At 37.3% G+C, this 23,942-nt stretch overlaps 2 protein-coding genes and 1 pseudogene across 2 annotated transcripts; 1 reads left to right on the top strand and 2 right to left on the bottom strand.

Annotated features, from left to right (window-relative positions):
• The first annotated feature begins 7,530 nt into the window (after window positions 1-7,530).
• Window positions 7,531-10,735, top strand: LOC145787263 (uncharacterized; annotated as a pseudogene).
• Window positions 10,736-15,473: 4,738 nt separating this feature from the next.
• On the bottom strand, window positions 15,474-16,470 carry LOC145787060 (uncharacterized). The gene is made up of 2 exons (XM_082598769.1): window positions 15,987-16,470; window positions 15,474-15,614 (listed from the first exon to the last, which is right to left on the bottom strand). Exons 1-2 carry the CDS (start codon window positions 16,464-16,466, stop codon window positions 15,579-15,581), a joined length of 516 nt encoding a protein of 171 aa, XP_082454895.1. The 5' UTR covers window positions 16,467-16,470; the 3' UTR covers window positions 15,474-15,578.
• Window positions 16,466-17,305, bottom strand: LOC145787262 (uncharacterized). Its single transcript, XM_082598975.1, has 4 exons — window positions 17,093-17,305; window positions 16,676-16,732; window positions 16,523-16,589; window positions 16,466-16,473 (listed from the first exon to the last, which is right to left on the bottom strand). Exons 1-4 carry the CDS (start codon window positions 17,303-17,305, stop codon window positions 16,466-16,468), a joined length of 345 nt encoding a protein of 114 aa, XP_082455101.1.
• Window positions 17,306-23,942: the final 6,637 nt, after the last annotated feature.

The raw sequence follows: 23,942 nt of genomic DNA, 5'->3' as shown, positions 1-23,942 counted from the left end.
TAGCGCATAGCGTCAACACATACTTTTTAATGTCTTTTTTTCGCTACAACACGCCAATACCTTCCAGCGCTGCAGTTGAAAGAATGTTTCCAATGGGCAAAGACATATTGCAACCAAAACACAGCAAAATGTCAGATGAACACTTTCAGATGCTTGTGTTTCTTCGTGGAAATTCAAAATAAAACTTGTTTGTTTCAAGTGGTTTATACCGTGTGAATGTGGCGGTGGTGGGTCTGGGGGACCCCCCTCAGAAAATTTTGAAAAATTACTTTGAATTTGGTGCATTCTGAGAGCATTTTCAACAAAAATATGGGTATAAATATTCCTGTAAAATGGTAAAATGTTTAAGTCTTCAATAGGCACAAATGTACATTGTGCAGCCGTTATGCGGTGTTCAATATCTTTTGCACATGTTAGTGCTGTTGATAGTATGTTACCATACCAAGATAAAAGTAGCCTACTTCACCTATACGGTAGGTCTTTTGTTGATATTGATCTCTGGGGATGCGTGACCGGGTGGCGTTTAGTTATCCGTGTTTACTTCCATTCCTTTCAATGAGATGCCAGTGTTTGAATCGAGTGTGCATCTAAGTTGTCTATCCGAATTATAATCAACAGCATTTTTCTTTCACAGCAACACACTAGCCTACCAGAAGTTCTTTTAAGCGCCACAGCATATGCGCAGTTACCAGAGCCCATTAATAAGTGGCTTATCATTGATCACTTTGTTTTTTTTTTTATAAAAGTAACTTCATTAAAATGTAACAGTCAGATCCTTGCTTTTTAACGTCCCACGTTTTTGCGAAGATTCTACTAACAGCTAAACAAGTTAGGCCTATTAGCCTATAGGCTAAGTATTCACAAGCAGAGATGGGCAAGATCACCAGTATTGGTGATCTTGAAGATCAAGATCAAGATCACCAAGAATACTGTAGGTGATCTTGAAGATCACCAAACTAATTTTACGCTTGAAGAATCGTTTAGGCCTACATCATTTTAGATCATTACTAGGACAATTTTTTGTACGATAGCCTAACCTAAAAAATTCAAAAAAGTGACTCTATTTTTGCGAAAAAAGTAACTTTATTAAACAAAAACACAAAAGCGAAAGAAAAAGCAGCAATCCAACATAAAAAAACATTTAAATTAGCTTCAATTTGTGCTCAAATTATAGTTGCACATTCAAATTACACATACAGTATCATCAGTATGTAGGCCTACGAGTATGTAATGTTTTACATTCTCTGGCAGAGTTTCTGTCAATCAAACACTTTAGCTGTTGCAGGGAAAAGAAGTGGTTAAATCAGTGGTTTGCAACCTTTTTGACCTTGCGGCACCCTATCAAGAAGATAAATAGTTTGTGGCACCCTGGCAAAACTGGATCAATTTTATGAGGTTTCTGTTTTTCAAATATCTGTAGCAATATCTGTAATTATAGCAGATAGCCTACTGTACGTTTGATGTTACCAGTACTATAAAATAACACAGAATCAGTTCTACAGTATAGCGAGCGTAAATAAATGTATTTATTCAAAAGTCAGTGTGAAGTTTGGGCTTGACTTCTTGCAGAAAGTCCCTTAATATTTGGGGTCACTATTCGATAAAGCCACCCGCATTTCTTCTTCGACTATTAGCAGTCGTTCTCGTTTTTTAGTTTTTTGTTTGTTTATACGAAAAATCCACTCTCACATAGGTAGGCTATGACGTGGAAAACTGCAGCAAAAGCAAAATAGCTTTCTTTCCAACTCAAGGGTATTCAATTCATTTTGAATTTTTATACAAAAAGTAATCACAATTTATATTGTAGGCTAATTTTGTTTTGAATAATTTTTGTTTCGGTCCAGTTGTGCTGAAGAGTTCTAATGAACGAAAACATGTTCCACAACATAAATTAAATTATATTTATTGAAATACTATTGTGAGTGTTAGCCTGGTCAAATGTTTTAAGGTTCAGACTTTTAGGGAAAAAAAGCTATTGACTTGTTTTTCTATAGCTAAATTACATGCAATTTAAGCTAAATTGCAAAGATACATATATATTGTAAAATACACATAAATTGCGAAAATTCAATTTAGCTATATTGCAACAATATAGTTAAATTGCAAAACGTGCCTAAATTACAAAAATGCAATTTAGCTATATTGCAATAATATAGCTAAATTGCAAAATTGTGTCTAAATTGCAAAAATGCAATTTAGCTATATTGCAACAATTTAACTAAATTGCAAAAATACAATTTAGTTATATTGCAGCAATTTAGCTAAATTGCAAAAAATGCAGGTAAATTGTAAAATACAATTTAGTCATTTTACAACACTTTAACTAAATTGCAAAAATACACTTTAATTTTATTTCAGCAATTCAACTAAAATGCAACAGTTGCAAAGGACTGTTTAGTTATATTACAACAATTTAATAGACCTTTTGCATAACAAACCAACAGAGCGTGACGTTGGAGTCGTGAAGACGTGAACGACCAGCCGCTCAGTGCTTCCACTTTGAAGGATTTTATCCCGAAATCGGGATTTTTCAACGCTTCGAAGGATAAAAAAGGGATTTGAAGAAAAAAAGGATTTTTTAGGGATTTTTAACAATTTTACAAGGAATTTTTGTCTTAAAAAGGGATTTGTTCTTTTTAGCAATTTTAAAGAAAATTTTATTCATATTCCCTTTCAAAAGTTCTAAAAACGACTGGAATAAGGATGATCAGCTGTTTCCATCGTCACTCGCCATCCGGAACCCCTCTTACTCCCTGTCCCATCCTCGCCTTTCTATCGCTTGATTTCTTTTATCGCCACTTTGGGAATTGGACGTGATTGCAGACTGTAGTGAGAGAGTTAGTTCTCAATTCTTTGAGTTAAAATTAGGTAATCCGTTGATTTACAGTTGAAGTTGAGTAGCAATGACAAAGTTCACTGAGGTTCGACGTACAGTTAGGTATGATAAGCTTAGGCTAGTGATATGTTTAGAAAAGTTAGTTTTTGCCTATGCTACCGTAACTGATGGCATAATAATAGAGGCTGTATGTAGTATGTATACAACATGTATAGTGTACACAGTCAGACTGAGTCAGTATCATGATTAGGCCTAGTATCCTGGAGTTTTTCGTCAGTCTCAAATGATTGTGAAGGCGTTAGGCTACTGACAAGGGGAAAAAAGAGATAGCCAACCAATAGTGTTAAGTTAGCGGCTTAGCGCATCAAGGAAAACTAAACTAAACACAAAAATAAATTTGTTAATGGATGGATAATTCGTTGAAACTGGACATTTACCACCTGTACATTTTTGCTGTTAGGGATAGGTTAGGAACTCCGGGTAGGAAAGATGAGAGTGGTAATTGGTAAATGGTGTGCAGGACTCCAGGTGGTAAATGTCCCAGAACCGACTGACAAGCAGTTTTTTGGCTGGACAGTGAACAAAGGAAGTAAACCATGTTATTGTAAAATATGGGCTGCTTTTGTGCAGCCTACTGTTCTAATAAAACAACGTTGCTTCGACATACCGGTGCTACTTAATAAAATCGAGATTGAAATAGCTTTAACTGAGATTATAATAACTTTAAAGTTGTATTACCACCTTTTTTAACCTAAATAACGTTAAAAATAACCTCGCCTATAAAGGGAATTTTGAAAGATTTCCGACTGAGGAAAAAGGGATTTTTCGAGACAAAAAAGGAAATTGAAGAGGATTTATCAATTGTCAGAAGTGGAAGCACTGCAGCCGCTGTTCACAATGCTGTGCGATAGGGTTAGTGGCGTATGTAGTTTGCAGGCGAATAAATTGTTTAACGTTTGCTTTAGCTGTTGTTTTGTGGTCTTTACAGGCGTGTATCAGTGTTTCAGTATAATTTGCCAGAAAATAAAACTCTTTTAAGTTGTAAACTTAACTCTTTGTAAACCTTCGACCAGTTTTTTGCTGTATTGGAAGCGATCTTGCCAGGCAAAGATAGGAAGAATTTCTTGTATTATACAGCTTCAAAAGCTAAGCATGCAAATCAAAATGTTGATGCAGAACTTAATGACGAGGCTACTTTCGAAATACCTCAAAATGCTACAGGAGCACTGCATCTACATAGATTAGCGGTGGAAAATTGAATTTTTGCTGGTGTTGAAGCTTCGCCTGGGTTTGTTTTATACAGACTTAAAGCACAAGGTTTGGTATTAGTTCTGCATTCGTACCGTACTGTACATCGTATTTTTCATTCATGAATGCACCTCATGTATTTAAGGTTGATTGGTTTGAACATATTCCCTCATCGTGACGTTATCATAGCAACCATGAAGCCAGACTTCTAAAAGGACTACCCAAGCACCATGATCATCATCGACTGCACTGAAGTAGGCCTACATCTCGAAACACTGTCCTCACTTCACCGTCAGTCGCAAACGTACTCGAACTATAAAAGTACGAACACTGCAAAGGCATTAGTCATTAGTGGGAGTTGATCCAAATGGGGGTAATATGTTTGTATTTCAGTTGTACACTGGTAATGTGAGTGACAAAGAAATATATCAGAGGAGTGGATTTTTTCACCTTTTGAAGCAGAAAATAGCTGCTAATGAACTGCACGTCATGATGCTGTTATGGCCGATAAAGGGTTTATTATAGAAAAAGACTTACTGTCAACCGGGGTGACTTTGTTCACCGGGGTGACTTTGATCAGCACTGTTTTAGCTTTGTAATCGCCAATTTGAGTAACTGGACTTCGCTCAAATTCCAAGGATGGGGTCTGAAGTACTTGAGCGAAGTCCAGTTACTCAAATTGGCAGTTACAAAGCTAAAACAGTGCTGATCAAAGTCACCCCGGTGAACAAAGTCACCCCGGTGAACAAAGTCACCCCGGTTGACGGTAAGTCTTTTTCTATAATAAACCCTTTATCGGCCATAACAGCATCATGACGTGCAGTTCATTAGCAGCTATTTTCTGCTTCAAAAGGTGAAAAAATCCACTCCTCTGATATATTTCTTTGTCACTCACATTACCAGTGTACAACTGAAATACAAACATATTACCCCCATTTGGATCAACTCTCATTTAACTTTAACAACTCTCAAGTCATTTAAGTCATTAGCCTACATGGTATTGGTCTACATTTGAATATCTCACCGTTCCTAGGCAGAAGGCCTCAAATGAGTGAGGACAAAGTGTTGAATAAACGAAGTATTGCACGCCATCGCATTCATGTAGAGAGGACCATAAAAAAATTTGTCAATTTCACATCTTCGACAGGAAAATACCAGTGACTATGCTTGGTATCATCAATAAAATGTGGTTGGTTCGTTGCATATTATGTTATGTAGAATGAAAATAAAATGTTGCAAGACAAGGTGCCACTATCGTGGTCCATAATTCCCGGTCAAAATGCACACGCTTCACAATGGCGTCCTAAATTGCCTTTCCTAGTCTGTTAGCCAACACTATGATTAAAACGAACAAGAATTGAAGTGTGCCGATAATCTACATTCTACAACAATTCATAAACACAAACAATTTACTTTCACCTGCCACCGACCTCACGCTTGCTTGCAATAACAAGAAACGCCTTCATAAACCGTAGTAAACAAGCGATTCTCAACCCTCAGACTCCGCGTAACTCAAACGTCACACTCTGGTGATTTTGAATGTGCAAAAGGTCTATTAAATTGCAAAATTGCGTTAAATTGTTGTTGTAATATGCTAATGAGGACAGCCGCGTTTCCATCTGTTATTTAAAGAATTGCCAAAGTCGAACGGGACGGTTTTTGCTGTTTAGGCTAAGCCTATTCTGTTTTGCATCTGGTACGGTACCTGTAGATAAGTAACGCGTCGTTTTTTACAGTTTGATATGTTTTAGAGCCCTAGATCAGTTGTGGCAGTTTTGGGATGTGGATTAACAATTGCTTTGGAGAACCAGGCTTAACTCAGTAGGCCTAACTGTCTGACTATTAACCGTCAAATGTCTTTCAGGCTAAAATTGACTGCTTAGATGAGGCTTACCGGTGCAAAAATAAGTTGTGTGGCAAGTGTGTCTGGCTATTACAGTTTAGTGTGCTGCATACTGGTTAGCAAGATACCAGTAGTACTGGTAGGTTGCCATTTTGTATCGGTAGGTACGGTACAAGGTGACCCTACCGGTAACTCGGTTAGATCTAGGACCTAGTTTGGTCTAATCATTCAGTTATATGATAACTGTACCAAATATCCCTTCATCTAATGTTTTGGGCCTATTCATTGTAGCCTATTTGAAAAAGGCCCAATATTCTAATTAAGCAGTTAAGGGAGGTAAAAAAGGAACTTCAACTTTGATTGGTTGTGGCTTGCATTATTATTTATTTATTGCTTTTTATCTTTATATTATACATATATATGTCATAAGGCTCCTTTTTTTACCATTATAGGTGTACATGCCCTGAGAGATTTTCAAATATTTGGAAATAGTCCTACCAATTAATTGTAGGCTATGTGTATAGCCTATACGTAACGTTCCATTTGATGATATTGATATGTAATGTTTCTACCAGCAGCGAGGGAAGCAGAGGGTTAGCTTACCCCCTGACCTTTGACAAAGAAGAGAAAGGGGACAGAAAGTGTGCTAATAGCATAAGGTAGGCTACTAAGATAAAAAAAAAAATTCAAAACAGCTTCCCAAATTTGCAAGCACGCTTAACATGCACTTGCACTCCAAATAACAAGCAACCTTTTCAAGTCCTATCAGTGTGTCACTCTAAATCAAAAGCATATGACCAGTTTCACACATAAGATTTTAAGCAGCGCATAAACGCCCACAGAAATGCGAAATTTTTGCCCAAAAAAGCTTAAAAACATCCAAAAAATTTGGGGTAAAATGCCCAAGCAGTGTTGCCATTTTTGCAGCTTCAGTGTTTACCTTAGAAAATTGCGATTACAATGCTTTGTTTTGGATTTGCAAAACATAAATCTGCCTAAGCTGAGTACCTAGACCAATTTGAATTCTTAAGGCAATTTGTGAAAGTATCCACATTGTTTCAATTATGTAAGCCAGTCCCCCATCTTACTTTTTAAGTTTTGCAGTTATATACAATTTTTATTTTTAGGTTGTGCAGTTACAATAACGCCCAAACTTTTTTGTAAAGTTCACATTTTTTGTGCTTATGATATAGTAAACAGTGCATATGATTCAACATTTAAGTCATTGGCTTGTATGCCAAATGTCAGTTATATTTCCAAGTCATAAAACACATGCTCTAAATTGCCATCAAGTAGTACCACACATGGCATAGATATACTGACAACAAATTAAATGCATGTGCTCCAGTTTGCCAGAGCTGGTATCTGTCTTTTATCTAAAGGCTATGCCGCAATTGTCACTAGAAGTGATAAATAGGGGCAGGACTGCCCTGTTACTTTCTTATACAATAATGTTGATTCTGCAGAACAGTAAAATATCTACATTTGATACTTTTATATACCGGTATATTGAATAATGTTAATAAAATCTGTATTCCTGATCTTAGCAAGTGTTTATTGTGTTACGAATTTTGCCAATATATACCTACTTTGCTGAAAATTTTCAAAACCAAAGACTGGAAAAATATCCAATGGTAAGTGCTTGCATGCATTGCATTATTTTCACTGCACTTCTGCTTTCGTCACTTTGGACAGCTTGAGTGATTTATTAATCATTTATTCATTATTACGTAAGATAATTCCATTCTTAATGTTCACTAAAATGGAAACCCTGATTTTCAGTAACATAAAGGGAGACCCCGGGAGATTTCCTTTTTGTATTAAAAAATGAAAAAAATTGAGAAGTGAATATTTTCACCAGAATACGGTCACACAAGTTGTATTTTTGCTCTTCAGTGCCTGGCACCTGGTCACCAAATGTTGATTTTAGTTAAGTTTGATGGCTACAGATGTATCATTGAGTTATTTATACAATTGCACATAGTAGGCTACTTGAATTAGATGCCATATTGCCATGACCATAAGAAGTCGAGAATTTCAGATGCTAAAAAATCAAATTTTTGTAACTGCTGCAAAATCATTTTGAGATACCTTGACTGACAAAAGTGAAAGCAGAAGTGTCAGATTTTTAAATTTTACAGCCGCTTCCACCAACTTTTGAAAAAACATTTCAGCATGTGCTTCCACATTTTCTTTTTCAAATTACTTCTATTGAAATTTAACTCCTTCCATCGTTTCCAACTTTTAATTTCATATCCCTTGTTCAATTTCATAGTCTTCTTGTGTTGTTGTGTCCTTGGGAAAAGACAACAATTTTGGATTACACTTGGTGGATTCAGGCAAGTGCCAAATTGAAGGCGACCACAATAATCAGCAATCAGAAACGGAAAATCTGGACAAATATTCTGAACCTAATAGAGAGGGTTAGATGAAGAAAGTCATCTTGCACCCTTCTGTGCTACAACATATTTCCCAGCAATGTTTTGTAGTAATTTATTATTGATATAATAGGAAAGAAGAAAGAAAACTGTGGATATGGAGCATCTGCGTAATTTGCTGCAATTAAGGATAACATTCACTAAGATCAGCGAAGAGTTGCAAATATCACGTCCAACTCTTTGAAGAATATTGAGAGAGGAAAATTGGAGTTATGAGCATTTTGCGTAAGTACAATAGAAAAAAGATTCAATATTTTGCAAGATATGTGCTGTATATTATAACGTGCATTGTATTTTACAATGTATATAAATGAGTCTGTCTCAGTTGAATCATCATCATAATCCATCGTCGGTTTGTTCCCCACTAGTGGGGTCGGCCTGAATCCTTTGTATATATTCAGATCAGCTGCAGCCGGGCTCATTTCAAACTGTTGGTTATCATCAGTGCTGCACAGATCACCACGTAGTAAGAAGCTAAACTTTTGGCACGGTACCGCCAGGGCTCGCCAGTCGCCACCTCTGCATCACTCACCACAGGTGAGGCCGTGCAGCCTAGGCATAACCATGCAGATTTGGGCGCCGCAGACCGCGATACCTCGTGGGTAGAAAGCAAGTGTAATGAAAAGTTTAGTTTGGTATATTTATTTGTGAGGAAATGCATAGGTACTAGGGAAGATAATTGTTAGCAGGCAAATCTCAGCTTTTGCATATCTTTAATTTGTTTCGCAAGTCCTTAATGTGTAATATTTATACTGTGAAAATTTTCCCTACCACGATTATTGTCTTGCGCGGCAAATCTTCACTGCATCAAATTCTGTTCCGCGTCGAAGTCTCGTAGACTGGTATTCTTGCAGGCACCCCAGATTTTACTTTTGTTTGCGACGTTGATACCCATAACGTTTGCATATAAGGAAGAGATCGTCCACATATTTCGTAATCAACATTTTATCTATTTTGAAATCCCTCCCTCCCTTGTAATCAATAATAATCACAGCTTACCCCCCTAATTATGGTGTAATCCGTCCATAACCCCTCCTGGATGCAAAACGCTCTCGCATAAATTATTCGTGCAAACTTTTGTGTAAGCCTTTGATTCTAAAACACTCATAAAAATAAGTATTGTGGCACTGAGGTGCCTGCAATTCTAAAGACTCTTTCTATATAAGTGACGTATTTTACATCGAATAACAGTGTACAGAAGTGTAACAACGATGAAAAATTTGATTTCACAATATAAAGAGGAATGTGCTTACCATAATCATTGGGCTGACCCCCTCCACCATAATCAAACATAAGCAATTTGCAAACCCTCCTTCCCCTTTGTTGATTACGTAATATGTGAACGGTCCCTAATTTTTACTACGCTAAGTGTTGTAAACAAAAGCTTTTCATCACAGGTCACTAACGGATCAGCAACTAGATGAACATGTCCGAAAGTACAAGGAAAACCATCCAGCTGCCGGAGAAGTGATGGTTAAAGGCCATCTCATTTCAAAGGGGTTTTCCGTTCAAAGAAGGCGTTTACGTGAAAGCCTTCGTCGCGTTGATGCTGAAGGTATAATTCAATGGCGTATGATAACCATACGTAGAAGAAACTATTATGCACCGTCACCAAACTATGTATGGCACATCGATGGGACGCACAAGTTAATCAGATGGAAGTTTATTGTCCATGTTGCAATTGATGGATACAGTAGGTTAATAACCTACTGTCGGTGTGCAGACAACAATAAGGCGCAAACTGTTCTGGACAATTTTAAAGGTGCTAAAGAAGTTTACGGTTTACCACTGCGAATTCGGACAGATTTTGGTGTGGAAAATGTTGCAGTGTGGAATTACATGCTTCAAAAAAGAGAGAATTCAAATGCAGTAACTGTAGGTGCGTCTGTTCATAACTAAAGGGTCGAGCGATTGAACAGAGACGTAAATGTGCAGGTTGTAAACATATTTTACAACCAATTTTTCCTTTTGGAAGACTCTGGTTTATTGGACCCTTTGAATGAGACGGACTTGTACTGCCTTCACCTCGTATACATGCCAATAATAAACCAGAGACTTCAAGAATTTGTGCAAGCTCACAACAACCACAGCATATCAACGGAAGGAAACCGTACACCGCTTCAAATGTATCAGTTGGACTACAGGCTCTTTCATCTTCAAACTTTGGACGAAAGTGGAGCGATAGACTTGGATGATAATATAGCTGCTCGCGGCGAAAACAACGTCACGTTGAGTATCATTCCAAAAACTCTTCCTTCACAAGCTGAAAACAGACTGCTTGAAATTTTGGGTAATGCAGTTGATAGAAACCCTACAAGACTATTTAGAGAAGCTGTGGCATTTGTTGCCAACTGGATGCAGCATCGATGAAGCGAAGCGTGAAGTTTCTTGCATTCTTAAAGTAAACAATACATTTTTTTAGCCTTCGGTTAAGCCCACCTTTAAAACTTAACATACCAAAATCCATGTTTCCTTCAGTGCCCACAACTGCATACTACTACAGTGAAATTTGCAGTCTTTAAAATAATTTTCTGCTGTTTTGTATGTGAATGATGACTAAATTTTCTTTCAGTAATGCTATTTTTTGCAATGTCATCATCTACATCAAATTAACAAATATAAATCTTCATGACGCTTAGCTTCATTTCATTAATCTTTATGAGAAATTGCAGGAATTTACTACTGCTTCAAATAATCATGTTGTCAACGGTGGGCCATCAATCGCTGTCACGATTTCTTTCTATCTCTTACCAGGAAAAAGACTTGGAAAGGTTCAATGACGTAGTTTAATGGGTCAAACCGAAAAGCAGTCAATTAAATGTCGAATGGTTCCACTAGTGAAATGATAATCTAACTTCTTGAAGGACTTTAACGAACGGCTTCTCAAATAACTCTAATTTCAAACACAATTTATATCAGCACCAATTCTCATCTACTTGTATTCGATTACTTCAACTCTCAATCAACAATAATTTCTGTACCAACTACCAATCCACAACCCATAACACAACTCCCATCATCACATAATCAACTCAATAATAATCATTTCGCAAACTACACCACTATTTATAGAAAGTTGTTTCGGTCTAGTAACATCGAGAAGGTTACGTAATGTCACATTGTTCTGTCAAGTTGCACAAAATGTCAACAAGCAGAAGCCCAAAGAAGTTTAAAGAATGTCACGTAGGTAGAAGATCCTTACATAATAAATATTTCGCAATCGGACATCCACTGATAAACATCCTTATGACGTCATGACAAACGACGCTCAGAAATCATGAAAAACAACAGAATCTTCCAGAGTTGCATATTTACAGACGATTCTAGAAATACGTTACATAATACAGATTTCTCATTCAAAGGTTACTTCAGGTCAATACCCGATAATAACACATCGCTCAAAATTCCATAATGAAAACAGCACATTCTGTCAAGGCGCAAAGCAGCCTGACGCGAGGCCTTGCACATTGATTGTGACATATGCCCCCCCTTAGAATATTGTTACAAACAATATAACAACACAATCAATACAAAACACACTACAAAACAATTAATTACTCAATAAATCAATTCTCATAGGTCCATCATTGCATGATCTACCAACGATAGCTTTTCTCAAAACAATAGTCACGTTTTCGGCGAAAGTCTTCAACGTCCTCAACATCTTCAGTGCATCGGCGAGCGAGACGACCCATCTTCCTACATCGGAAACACCTCCTCTCCGGACAGTCCTTGGCCAGATGACCTTCTCTGTGACAGTTGTAGCAAGCCTTTTCATCAAAAGGGCAGCTCCTGGCTATGTGTCCAATCTCCCCACATCGGTAGCAGTGGTTGTCACGGCAACGTCTGTTTTCCGAATGTCCGCCGTCAGCAACGCACTCCCTGGCGAAGTGTCCGCGTCTACCGCATCTATAGCAAACTCCAAATGGTTGTCACCTACCTCTTCTCCTCGGTTCTTCGCGCTCATTGTATCCATGACCGTGAGATCGTCGCTGATTATCTGCAGAACAATCTCGAGCAAAGTGACCATTCTTGCCACAAGAATAACAAGTAACTTCAAAATTTCTCTCAATAACATTTCCGATTATAAGATCAACTAAAGAGTTTTGTAAACATAACGCTTTCACAGTCCCACTACAATACGGAGTTTCGATATATATCTTCGCTAACGGTCCTTGGATTGAAGTGTTATTTATCGACATCACAATTCCAGTTTTTCTCGTTAACTGACTGTCTTTTACTAAATCTCTCCTCACCATTATACCCGTAGAACCAGAATCACGTAAAACTTTTACCTTTTTGTTCCCAACTTTTCCATCTACTACTGGCAGGTAATCTTCAGGTATTATTTTTTCGCAAACATCTTCATCCGGTTTCTCCTCCCCAAGCGTGGGTTCAGGAATCATTAACGCACAACCGCATCGATAAACGTCCGTGTCTTTATCTTTTCCAGACTGATTGGATAGGGAAAACGACTTGTCCTTGCATTCCTTCGCTTCGTGTCCTTGCCTATTGCAACGATTGCACCACTTCTTCGATTCCTGATGATTTCTGTTAGTCTTCTTCCGGCAGTTAACAGTCTTATGACCTAAGCCATTACAATTAAAACAACGTACTTCTCTTGGAACAGCACCTCCCTTAAAATTATTTGTTTGCTCCTCATCATCATCGAATGACAACATCTCTTCAGTCGACAACTTTTCATCATGAGCAACTAAGTATTGTTCCGCCACACTGGCTATTTCTTCTAGGGTCTTTGGACTTCTTTCCATTAAATAAACAGACAGATCTTTTGAACATGAATCTGTGAATTGTTCCTTAACTATAAGGTTTGCCAATCCGTCCAATGATTGATCGGCCCCCGAAAGTTCAAACCATTTTAACAACAGGTTTCTTAAACGTTCAATAAATTGACCTGGGCTTTCGTGTCGTTCAGGCTTTGCCTCACGGAATCTTTGACGGTATCCATGCTCGGTGAAATTGTATCGCTTTAACAGAGCTAACTTCAATCTGTCATAGTTCATGGCTTCTTCTTGCGAAAGTCTTGAATATACATCAAGAGCTTGTCCCGATAATAACATGCTTAGCTGGGTAGCCCACGTCGACTTCTCTAATTTGGCTATTGTAGCATATCTTTCAAATCTTAACAAATAACTATCCAACTCATCTTTTTCTTCAACAAATGATGGCAAATCTGGACGTCTAACTTGCGCCACAATAACATCTCGAGCATTATCATTAGTAGAATTAGATCGCTCACCAATGTCCAGCTTTTGTCTTTCTAATTCAAGTTTTAACTTTTCCAATTCATATTGCGCTCTTCTTTCTTTAGCTTCTGCTTCGCGCTGCGCCCGTTTCTCCTCAGCCTCAAGTTGTGCTTGTTTCTCTTCAGCTTCTCGTTGTGCTTGTTTCTCTTCAGCTTCTCGTTGTGCTTGTTTCTCTTCAACTTCTCGTTGTGCTTGTTTCTCTTCAGCTTCTCGTTGTGCTTGTTTCTCTTCAGCTTCAAGTTGTGCTCGCTTTTCTTCAGCTTCAGCTTCACGCTGTGCTCGTTTTTCTTCAGCTTCACGCTGTGCTCGCTTTTCTTCAGCTTCACGCTGTGCTCGTTTTTCTTCAGCTTCAAGTTCTGCTTTCCTTATTTCACGAGCAGCTCTTCTATCTTCTCTTTCGTCAGCTTCTCGGTGAGCTTTCTGGGCCATTATCTTGTGATACTCTTCCATCACAAACTGAGACTTATCATTGTCACTCAGCCCCATTCGTTCAGCAATGCTCCGTAAGTCTTCAATCATCTCATGTTTGACGGTATCCGACATTTTGACAACTTGTTGTTGATTTATTCTTTTGGTAAATCTTCGGTTTTTCGGTTATCCCGGACAAGCCCCCAGAATGTCACGATTTCTTTCTATCTCTTACCAGGAGAAAGACTTGGAAAGGTTCAATGACGTAGTTTAATGGGTCAAACCGAAAAGCAGTCAATTAAATGTCGAATGGTTCCACTAGTGAAATGATAATCTAAATTCTTGAAGCACTTTAACGAACGGCTTCTCAAATAACTCTAATTTCAAACACAATTTATATCAGCACCAATTCTCATCTACTTGTATTCGATTACTTCAACTCTCAATCAACAATAATTTCTGTACCAACTACCAATCCACAACCCATAACACAACTCCCATCATCACATAATCAACTCAATAATAATCATTTCGCAAACTACACCACTATTTATAGAAAGTTGTTTCGGTCTAGTAACATCGAGAAGGTTACGTAATGTCACATTGTTCTGTCAAGTTGCACAAAATGTCAACAAGCAGAAGCCCAAAGAAGTTTAAAGAATGTCACGTAGGTAGAAGATCCTTACATAATAAATATTTCGCAATCGGACATCCACTGATAAACATCCTTATGACGTCATACAAACGACGCTCAGAAATCAGGAAAAACAACAGAATCTTCCAGAGTTGCATATTTACAGACGATTCTAGAAATGCGTTACATAATACAGATTTCTCATTCAAAGGTTACTTCAGGTCAATACCCGATAATAACACATCGCTCAAAATTCCATAATGAAAACAGCACATTCTGTCAAGGCGCAAAGCAGCCTGACGCGAGGCCTTGCACATTGATTGTGACAATCGCCTATATACAGTTGCACAGTACGAACTTGCAACACCACTCCTGAAATTTGTTTCCACGTAACTAGTTTGAAACGAATGTCGGCTGTATAAGCAAGATGGTGGACAGCGGTGTATGTATTGGTTGAAGCGTCTATTCCAGGCAAGGTGTGATAGGTCTGCATCAGAGTTTCAAACTTCGGCTAAGTCGTACCAAAAACTTACAGACATGAAGATACAAAATGAATGTAAATATACAGAAAACTTGATTACCGGTACTTTACGAAATTATTCAATCAGCTCAGGCAAATTCCGATTCCGACTAGAATCAATAATAGCTATTAAAGAAAACAAGCACAGAGAAATTAGCTGTGCAGCGAAACAAACAGGAAGTCAAGTCATTTGAAACCCAGGAGAGTTTGCAATACCAAACTCCATTGCGTTTTTAAATGCCAAATAGTTGTTGTGGATCAAAGGCAACACAAGTATATTGGCACAAGTATTTGCAGTAGGAAACCTTGAACTCTCGTCAAACTGCAGCGACGACGGGGGAGAAAATCCCAATGGTGAAATTCTATCGGCTCCAGTCGCAAAGACTACAATGTCTTGCAAAGAACAAGTAGATTGGTTTTCTGTAAAACAATATCAAGACGTAAAAATATAACAAACGTAACGCCACATTGGTGATTAGTTGATTACCTTCTACGTCAATAACGAAATCCCGCCAAAATGGAATGCAGTTATTTTCTTTTGTCCTTGTGTTGCTGCCAACTTCTGACAGGTCGTACTTAAACACTTCATCTACCAAAAGAGTAGAAGTCAGCTTTTTCTTATCTTCTACAAAAAGATGCTTGAAATGCACTGGATGCTGCTGCACACGTGCAAATGTTCCAAAAACACGAGGAAAATGCATTTCTATTTCATTTGCAAATGCATCAATCCAGCAATTAAACTACCAATAAGCGTCGTCAAAGTCTGATTTTTAAAACCTATAAGTCACTTACCCCAGCAAGTGGTGCATTGGTGCACACTTCAACAGTCAATGCATTGCAATCATCGTTGACAGACTTTGTTTCATTAGTCGATGACGATGAGGCTTCAGGTGATTTCGTGTCACACAATTCTAAATTGCACTTTAGAGTATGCTGTGCATGAGCAGCAATGTATATTATACTGCGACCCAAAGACATTACAGCATTTCCATCCCAACGAAAAGACTGACCGACTTTCGGCTTGGAGAGCATTTTTGTGCCAGAATAGCATGTTAGAAAACAATATGCAAACGTTTCCTCAACAAAGCAGCTTGAAAAAAGCCTTCGAATGTCTTCATTAATCTCGCCAGGAGAGCTGCTTCGGCAAAGTGCAAGTTTCCCAGCAAGGCCTAATGAACAGAGTTTTTGTCTGCATTCTCCCCTGGGAATGCGTAACAATTCTTCTTCATTGCCTGACAGTTTTAGTTGGTGATATTCATATGGCAAGCACATTACATCCCTGTGGCACACCTTACTGCACAACTTATAACTGGCACGACGTCTTGTACTGTTCTTAATACTGGCTGGAGTATTTCTGCGGCCAACAAATGATGGCAGTTTCAATTGCAAATCGTCCTGAAAATTAAAATATAAAATTGTAAGCCTGCCTTATTTGTGATAAAGAAACATGATGCATATACCAGCATATTTTACACATTTACCTTTTGGAAGTCATCATCACTATCATTGAAAAGACCAAGGTTAGGAGTTGATGAATCCTATAAAAATACCAACAAATAGATATGGATTGAATAATGTATATACATATTATACAATATCCCATCTGCAGCTGATCAGAACTGATCTGACTACAGTCGACCTTCGATTTAACAGACTCGGTCATTATTAAGTAAATATCAGTTATTTCAATTTTCAACTGTATGTTTCACCAAACCAGATGTTCTTGTAATTCAGTAAAAACATTTAAACCTGAGCAATTACTGTGTATACGTTTTTCACAGATCTGCTCAAGAAGGTCATTGAGCACTTTTCTTTTACCCATCAGTCACTTATTATTGATATTATTTACTTCATACAGTAAAATACATTAAGTAGCCTAAGTTTCACACATTGCTTACCTGTGCAAGTGATGATGAAAGTCTTTCAGCTCGCACATGTACAAGTAGCCTTGGATTTGATGAAGTAGGCATGGTTGGACTGCAAGTGTTTCTGTTAATTGCATCCACAATTGCTTTGGAAGCATTCGAAAATGCATGATTGATTATGTTTTCCAAACCCAAATTATCATTGGAAGAGGAAGGTCTTGGCCTACTTGAATTAGTTTCATTCATGTCCATGAGGAAAAATGTATTTATATGTTAAATAAGGTATATACTGTAATAACCTGAAATAATGTACTGGTATGTGTTAAGACAAAATGAAGCACATGAAAAAGCTGCCGACATTTCTTGTTGCTAATTATACAAACTATGTTGCAAGAATTGTCATTAACAAGAAGTGTCATTGAGAGTTGAGAGCTTCTTAACTAAGTTAGACAAAATACCTTTACTATAGATACATTTCCATTTGATATATAAATTTAATTCAAAATTGGGTAGTAAGTAATTTAAGCATCCCTAGTCACCAAAACTTTCAAGCAGTGCTGTCCAGTATGTGAAGTGTACTTTATAAATCAATGTATGTAGCCTACTAGCAGTGTTCCTTCTAAGTTTCAAAGAAGTGAAATTTTTTAGTTATAGATGTCATTTTTGTAGTCTCGAGATGATTCATTTGTAAACACATGTTGGTTTTGTTTTGAAGAAATACGGTACCTTCTTAGTGGGCAATAAAAATCAAAGTACTTTAGGCTACAAGATTACAAATACCAAAGTTTCACCAAAAATGCAGTAATGTCCAAACTGCAAAAAATGTAAAAAAGATCAAACAACTTGATTTTTGCAACTGAAGGAAATCCAAAATCTACCTAACTGTAACAGTTATGGTCTCACCTATCCAATCACGTTGTTCATTATTATTTCTGCTTACCCATGTGGTCACCGCGATCGGTGACCACATGTCACCACAATCAGGGTGACTTTGCTCACACTCAAAAAGAAAGTTTCTGAACAAGTTCTCCCTTACATGGGGTGAGTTTGTTCATATTTTTACATTTTAAAAAACTCTAGGGGACAAATAAGCATATTTTTGTAATAGGAATGGATAACCAGAATCAAGGACACCCATAAAGGTTGATGAAATACATTAAACTAAAAGTGAACAAAGTCATCCTGCTGAACAAAGTCACCCAGTTTGACGGTACTTTACTAAAACCCTAGCCTAACCTGACACTAACCCACCCCTAACCTACTGTAACCCTAACGTAATATTATTTTCCTTTGCTCAATAAACCAGGACTTTAAGTCATTGTGAATGAATGTGTGTATTATACTATGGAAAATATATTTTTTAATTTTCAGTTTGAAATTGATTTTATTTTTTTGTTGCTGTGTTTGTTTTTCTATTTGTTGCTGTTGTTGATGTGATTTATATTAAGCTGTGTGGTAGGTGTTTAAATCATAATTATTTTACGGATCGCGACATATGGGTGCGGACAAAACGGTGCGATCAAAAACGGAGCGCGCAAAATGGTGCCATAGCAATAAACACACCAAATAGTCCCGATTTGAAATTGTACTTCCTGATTGTATATTCCAGATTGTTTTCTGTTATGCTGTATTAAGATTGTTTTCCATGTGGTTTCATTCTAACGCTTCGATTTAGCCTAAAAAATATTAGCAGCCATACGTTGTAGCCATGTTTCATAAGGTGTTGCAGCCATGCTTCATTAATTGTGTTTTCTCATCCATTTGTTTGCTTACTAGCATGTCTTAACGTATATCGTTTTGCTGCTTCTCCCTTTTCTCGACCACCTTCTTTACTTATATTTTTGTTTTCGTGCTATAGCAGTCCAGAAATAAAAAAAAGAAAGTTAATATTATTGATACACTATTCAAACCATTTTTGATGACAAGGAATAATAACACTAAAATAACTTCAATTGTTGTTCATGAATGCATTTTGCAAGCTGATAAAAAAACATTTCAATTGAGTGTGTATGGTCTGTATGTGTAGAGCAGTGGTTCCCAACCTTTTTGTTGTCATGGACCCCTTTAGACAAATTATTAATTCTGCGGACCCCTACTTAAATTTTGGCTGAAACTCAATTAACATACTATTGACTCTCTCTCTCTCTGTAGGTATCATGACTGATACAGCCTTCGATGTAGGCCTACAATGATGTTCCAGTTGTAACAATTGACTATTGTAATACTATTGACTGTTGTAATAATTATGCTACTCAACTACTGTACTGTGTCATATTGCATTGCCGCCATAGGCGCCGACTCCAGGGGGGGCGGCGCCCCCCGTGAATTTAGCTCGGGGTGGCTGCCATCCCGCAAATTATTTTTAAAAAAATCCTAAATCAAATGTTTCTAAGTTCAGATTTGCATTAGTTTGACCTTCATTGCAGATCGATCTTAATTAAAAGATCTAATTGTTGCAACAAGAGCGCTGCTCCTAAGATAACAAAAGAAACAGAAGTATGGTAGCTGATAAACGCCAGCATGGTGCCGTTGAAGCATAGTAACAATGATTGAAAAACGTTTTTCTTGATTTCTTCTGCTTTGTGTTTTCTTGGGAGTGTCAATAACGAGGTGCAGTTTGCTGTTTGCTCAGTTTAGTATCTACGCGTAATCGCGTATGGGTTCAAAGTGACCTGCATATAATTCGAAGTAGCCTACAGGCCTCGAAATTCGTTTTTGTTGACGGCGGACAAACGTGTCCGGTCTGAGCAGCTATCTCGGCGGACAAATTAAGTATCACGGCTGACACACCAGTTTTAGCCGTCGATCGTCATGCTTAATCACTTTATCTTGATAATAATTCTTCTCCATTTCAGAACTATAACTACAGTTTTAGAAGGCTTTTAAAAATTCAGTAAAGTCACTGAAAGGCTTTCATTAGACCAACGACTTGCGCCGTGTAGCTGTTCAATACGTCACATAACTGATTAACTTCCACCGAACGAGGTCGTGTGGCTTATTGCGTCACAATGCTCTGGGCAGGAGTCGGAAAATTTCTACACTAACGCTACTAATTTTCTGCTGCGCAAAGTTTCACAGGCTTTTTTCTTTAAGTTTATTTTTGCGTGTCTTGTGAGCGAAAGTGAATTTTCCTTGGGTCTTTTCTTTCTTAGTGTAATACCAAAACTTAACAAATTTTGTAGCATCTTGCTGGAGTAGCCTATTCGTATAATCTAATTTAGTAACCAACCTTGCCGTATCATTATTACTCGGAGATCAAAACCAGACATTGTGACGTAAAACTTGAACTAAATTGCGCGTGATTAGTGTAGAAGTACCGGTACTCCCATCGATTCTTAGCGAAGAATTCACCTTTGTTACGCTGATTTAATGTCATCAATCATGGAAGCAACGTAAAAATCGAAAGTTTTCCTGCTTGAATGGAAGCTAAGGGATGCAGTATTCACATTTTCTAGATGCGCGCTAGAATGCGCTGGAAATTATATTATCGCAACAATTGTTCGTGCTATGCAATGACGATTTGTATCGCTAGTTCCTGTGTTATTTCTCGACGGACAAATATGACCGATCTAGATGGTACTTCCCGCGAACATCACATGCTGTGACGACGGACATGTCCGATATCCACCGTGAATTTCGAGGCCTGAGCCTACATTATAATGCTTGACGATATACAATGGCGTATAGACGCAAAAAAACATCAATGCTGACAAACAAACATCAGCATTTTGAATGTAAGCAATCAGTCGGCTAGAAAGTTTGCCCCCTCGGCGATTTTTAAAACTCGGCGCCTATGATTGCCGCTATGACTCCTGCTGCAAACAGCCTATCAGGTTAAACAGTTGCTCAAATAAGAAAATTAATGAATTGTTCAAGAAATGTCAGCAGTATTTGAATATTAAGGTGACCCAAAGTGCCATGCCGAAACTTTTTCAACGTAAGCAAATTTAATGAGAGAAATGAAAGTAAAAAGATCGCTTTTCGTTTTTTTTTTCCCAAAATTCAGCAAGGTAATTACGGACCCCCAAATGCTTTCTCACGGACCCCCAAGGGGTCCGCAAACCCCAGGTTGGGCACCACTGGTGTAGAGTATATGTACTGGAATGTGTGTACATATATTTGTATATAATTATTTAAGTCAATGTTTTGCTTTTCAGTGTGATTGTATATGATTTCAATTTCTATAATTTTTATCAATTCAATATCTCTTCATATACCTTAAAGGTGGCAATTGACTAGTGGACCACATGGTTGTTTCGTTGTCTCCTATCAGAACAATAAATTATGAACTCATAATGAATATGCAGTGCATGTGTAACTTTCCTGTGTATTTTTCTGATAAATAAACAAATTGATTGATTGCTTAACAGCTTAATTAGAATAGACAAGGATACATGTAGCTTGCTTAATAATCAGGAAAATGTATGACGAGTCCAAATTATAGCAAGTTATCGTGCTGCATATCGCGATTTCGGATACTAAATCTTCATCAGTGCAACTTTATAACAGGTACAGTAAAATTTCTAGTAGTTAGCTGTTTATGACAATAGATCGGTTGCTAAGAAACAAATAAATTAGTCTGTGAGCAGTAGTAGGCTAACAATTTTTAAGTAAAAATTAAGTCCTACATTAGTGAAGCGGAGTGACAAACACCAGGGAGGGATTCTGGGGAGGCAAGCCATCCTCGCACAAAATTGCCCTATAACGGATCAAAATGATACAGTCACTAAATATAAAAAGATAGATTGCTTAATATTGGGCCTTTTTCAAATAGCCTACACAGCTACATCGGGATGGCATTATCTGACAAACCAAAACATTAGATGAAGGAATACCTGGTACAGTTATCAAATACCGTACCGGTAACTGAATGATTAGACCAAACTAGGTCCTAGATCTAACCGAGTTACCGGTAGGGTCACCTTACTTGTACCTACCGATACAAAATGGCAACCTACCAGTACTACTGGTATCTTGCTAACCAATATGCAGCACACTAAACTGTAATAGCCAGACACACTTGCCACACAACTTATTTTTGCACCGGTAAGCCTCGTCCAAGCAGTCAATTTTAGCCTGAAAGACATTCGACGGTTAATAGTCAGACAGTTAGGCCTACTGATAAGCCTGGTTCTCCAAAGCAATTGTTAATCCACATCCCAAAACTGCCACAACTGATCTAGGGCTCTAAAACATATCAAACTGTAAAAAAGGACGCGTTACTTATCTACAGGTACCGTACCAGATGCAAAACAGAATAGGCTTAGCCTAAACAGCAAAAACCGTCCCATTCGACTTTGGCAATTCTTTAAATAACAGATGGAAACGCGGCTGTCCTCATTAGCATATTACAACAACAATTTAACGCAATTTTGCAATTTAATTAAATTGTTGTAATATAACTAAACAGTCCTTTGCAACTGTTGCATTTTAGTTGAATTGCTGAAATAAAATTAAAGTGTATTTTTGCACTTTAGTTAAAGTGTTGTAAAATGACTAAATTGTATTTTACAATTTACCTGCATTTTTTGCAATTTAGCTAAATTGCTGCAATATAACTAAATTGTATTTTTGCAATTTAGTTAAATTGTTGCAATATAGCTAAATTGCATTTTTGCAATTTAGACACAATTTCGCAATTTAGCTATATTATTGCAATATAGCTAAATTGCATTTTTGTAATTTAGGCACGTTTTGCAATTTAACTATATTGTTGCAATATAGCTAAATTGAATTTTCGCAATTTATGTGTATTTTACAATAGTATCTTTGCAATTTAGCTTAAATTGCATGTAATTTAGTTATATTGTTTTCAATTTTTAAATTGCATGCAATTTAGCTAAATGTGTTGCAAAATTGCTAAATTGGTGTTGCTAAATTGTGTTTTTCCAAACGGCGCCCCATAAATTAGGCAAAAAAGTATGCAAATAAAGTGATCTAACAAATAAAAAGTAACCTAAAAACACAAAAAGTGACTTTTGGTAACGTTATAACTTCTTAAATATTGACCCCACAACCATGAAATTTTGGTTCTACATTTCTTTTGTTGATTGGTAGCCTACAACCAAAAAAAAGTAACTTTAGTAACAAAAATCGCCCTAATCATTATAGTAGCCTATAGGGTAGGCTTACGCAGCAAAAGTTACCGAAAAAAACAAGAAAACAGATTGGCTGAACGTTTAACCTACTTTTCTCATCTTTTGTGCTTCCTTAAGATTAAGAAAACAAATGATTTTATGTACGATCTCCAGGTAGCCAAGCCTTAGCTTTTTTCAACGAGGAATGGTCATTGGTCAGCCGTAACGAAATTGTTAAATTACTTGCAAGAAATATGATTAAAACAGTAGGCTGCACATAACCGTAAAGATGCTGAAAACGGCGTGAACTAAAAAGCTATTCCTTTCCTTGCAAAGCTGTAGGCCTATCCATTCCACGATTTCTTCTGCTGGAGGTTAGATGTTATACACATTGCACTTATAGACATTCGTTTCGATTTGTTTCAAGTAACAAACGAACAAAACTGAGTTGGTAATCAACAATGTCTACAAGCGTTGTATCAATATAAAACGTATGTAGATAAAAGAGTATTTTTGTGAAAGTGTAAGCATGGCCTTTAACCCTTTGATTTTCAACGTTTTTTTGGAAGTTAACTGCTCAAGGGGGGGGCCGTTTTTGGATCAAATTTAATCAGCTGTTACGTGTGATCCGCTGGCGCTATTTCAACAGAAGTTGCACTGGTGTGAAAAAAAATCATTTGTCTATAAGTTTGAAAAGTCATTATTCTAAAATTTTAAATGTTAAACTTGATTTTTCAACTTTTGCAAAGGTACCCAAAAACGACAATTTTGATTTAACTTGCCGCCTTTAATTAACCGTGCTAATC

The sequence above is a fragment of the Aplidium turbinatum genome, chromosome 18, assembly GCF_918807975.1.
Source record: "Aplidium turbinatum chromosome 18, kaAplTurb1.1, whole genome shotgun sequence".
Lineage (NCBI taxonomy): Eukaryota > Metazoa > Chordata > Ascidiacea > Aplousobranchia > Polyclinidae > Aplidium > Aplidium turbinatum.
Note: the sequence above shows the minus strand (reverse complement) of the source record. Positions and strands in the feature narration are given on the sequence as shown.

Coding starts and splice junctions, on each gene's coding strand:
- LOC145787060 (XM_082598769.1), bottom strand. CDS start 16,466: ATGTGCTTGCCATATGAATATCACCAACTAAAACTGTCAGGCAATGAA. Junction 15,615..15,986: donor CCAATGCACCACTTGCTGGG/GTAAGTGACTTA, acceptor ATTGTTTTACAG/AAAACCAATCTACTTGTTCT.
- LOC145787262 (XM_082598975.1), bottom strand. CDS start 17,305: ATGAATGAAACTAATTCAAGTAGGCCAAGACCTTCCTCTTCCAATGAT. Junction 16,733..17,092: donor TTTCATCATCACTTGCACAG/GTAAGCAATGTG, acceptor GTATTTTTATAG/GATTCATCAACTCCTAACCT. Junction 16,590..16,675: donor GTGATGATGACTTCCAAAAG/GTAAATGTGTAA, acceptor TTTAATTTTCAG/GACGATTTGCAATTGAAACT.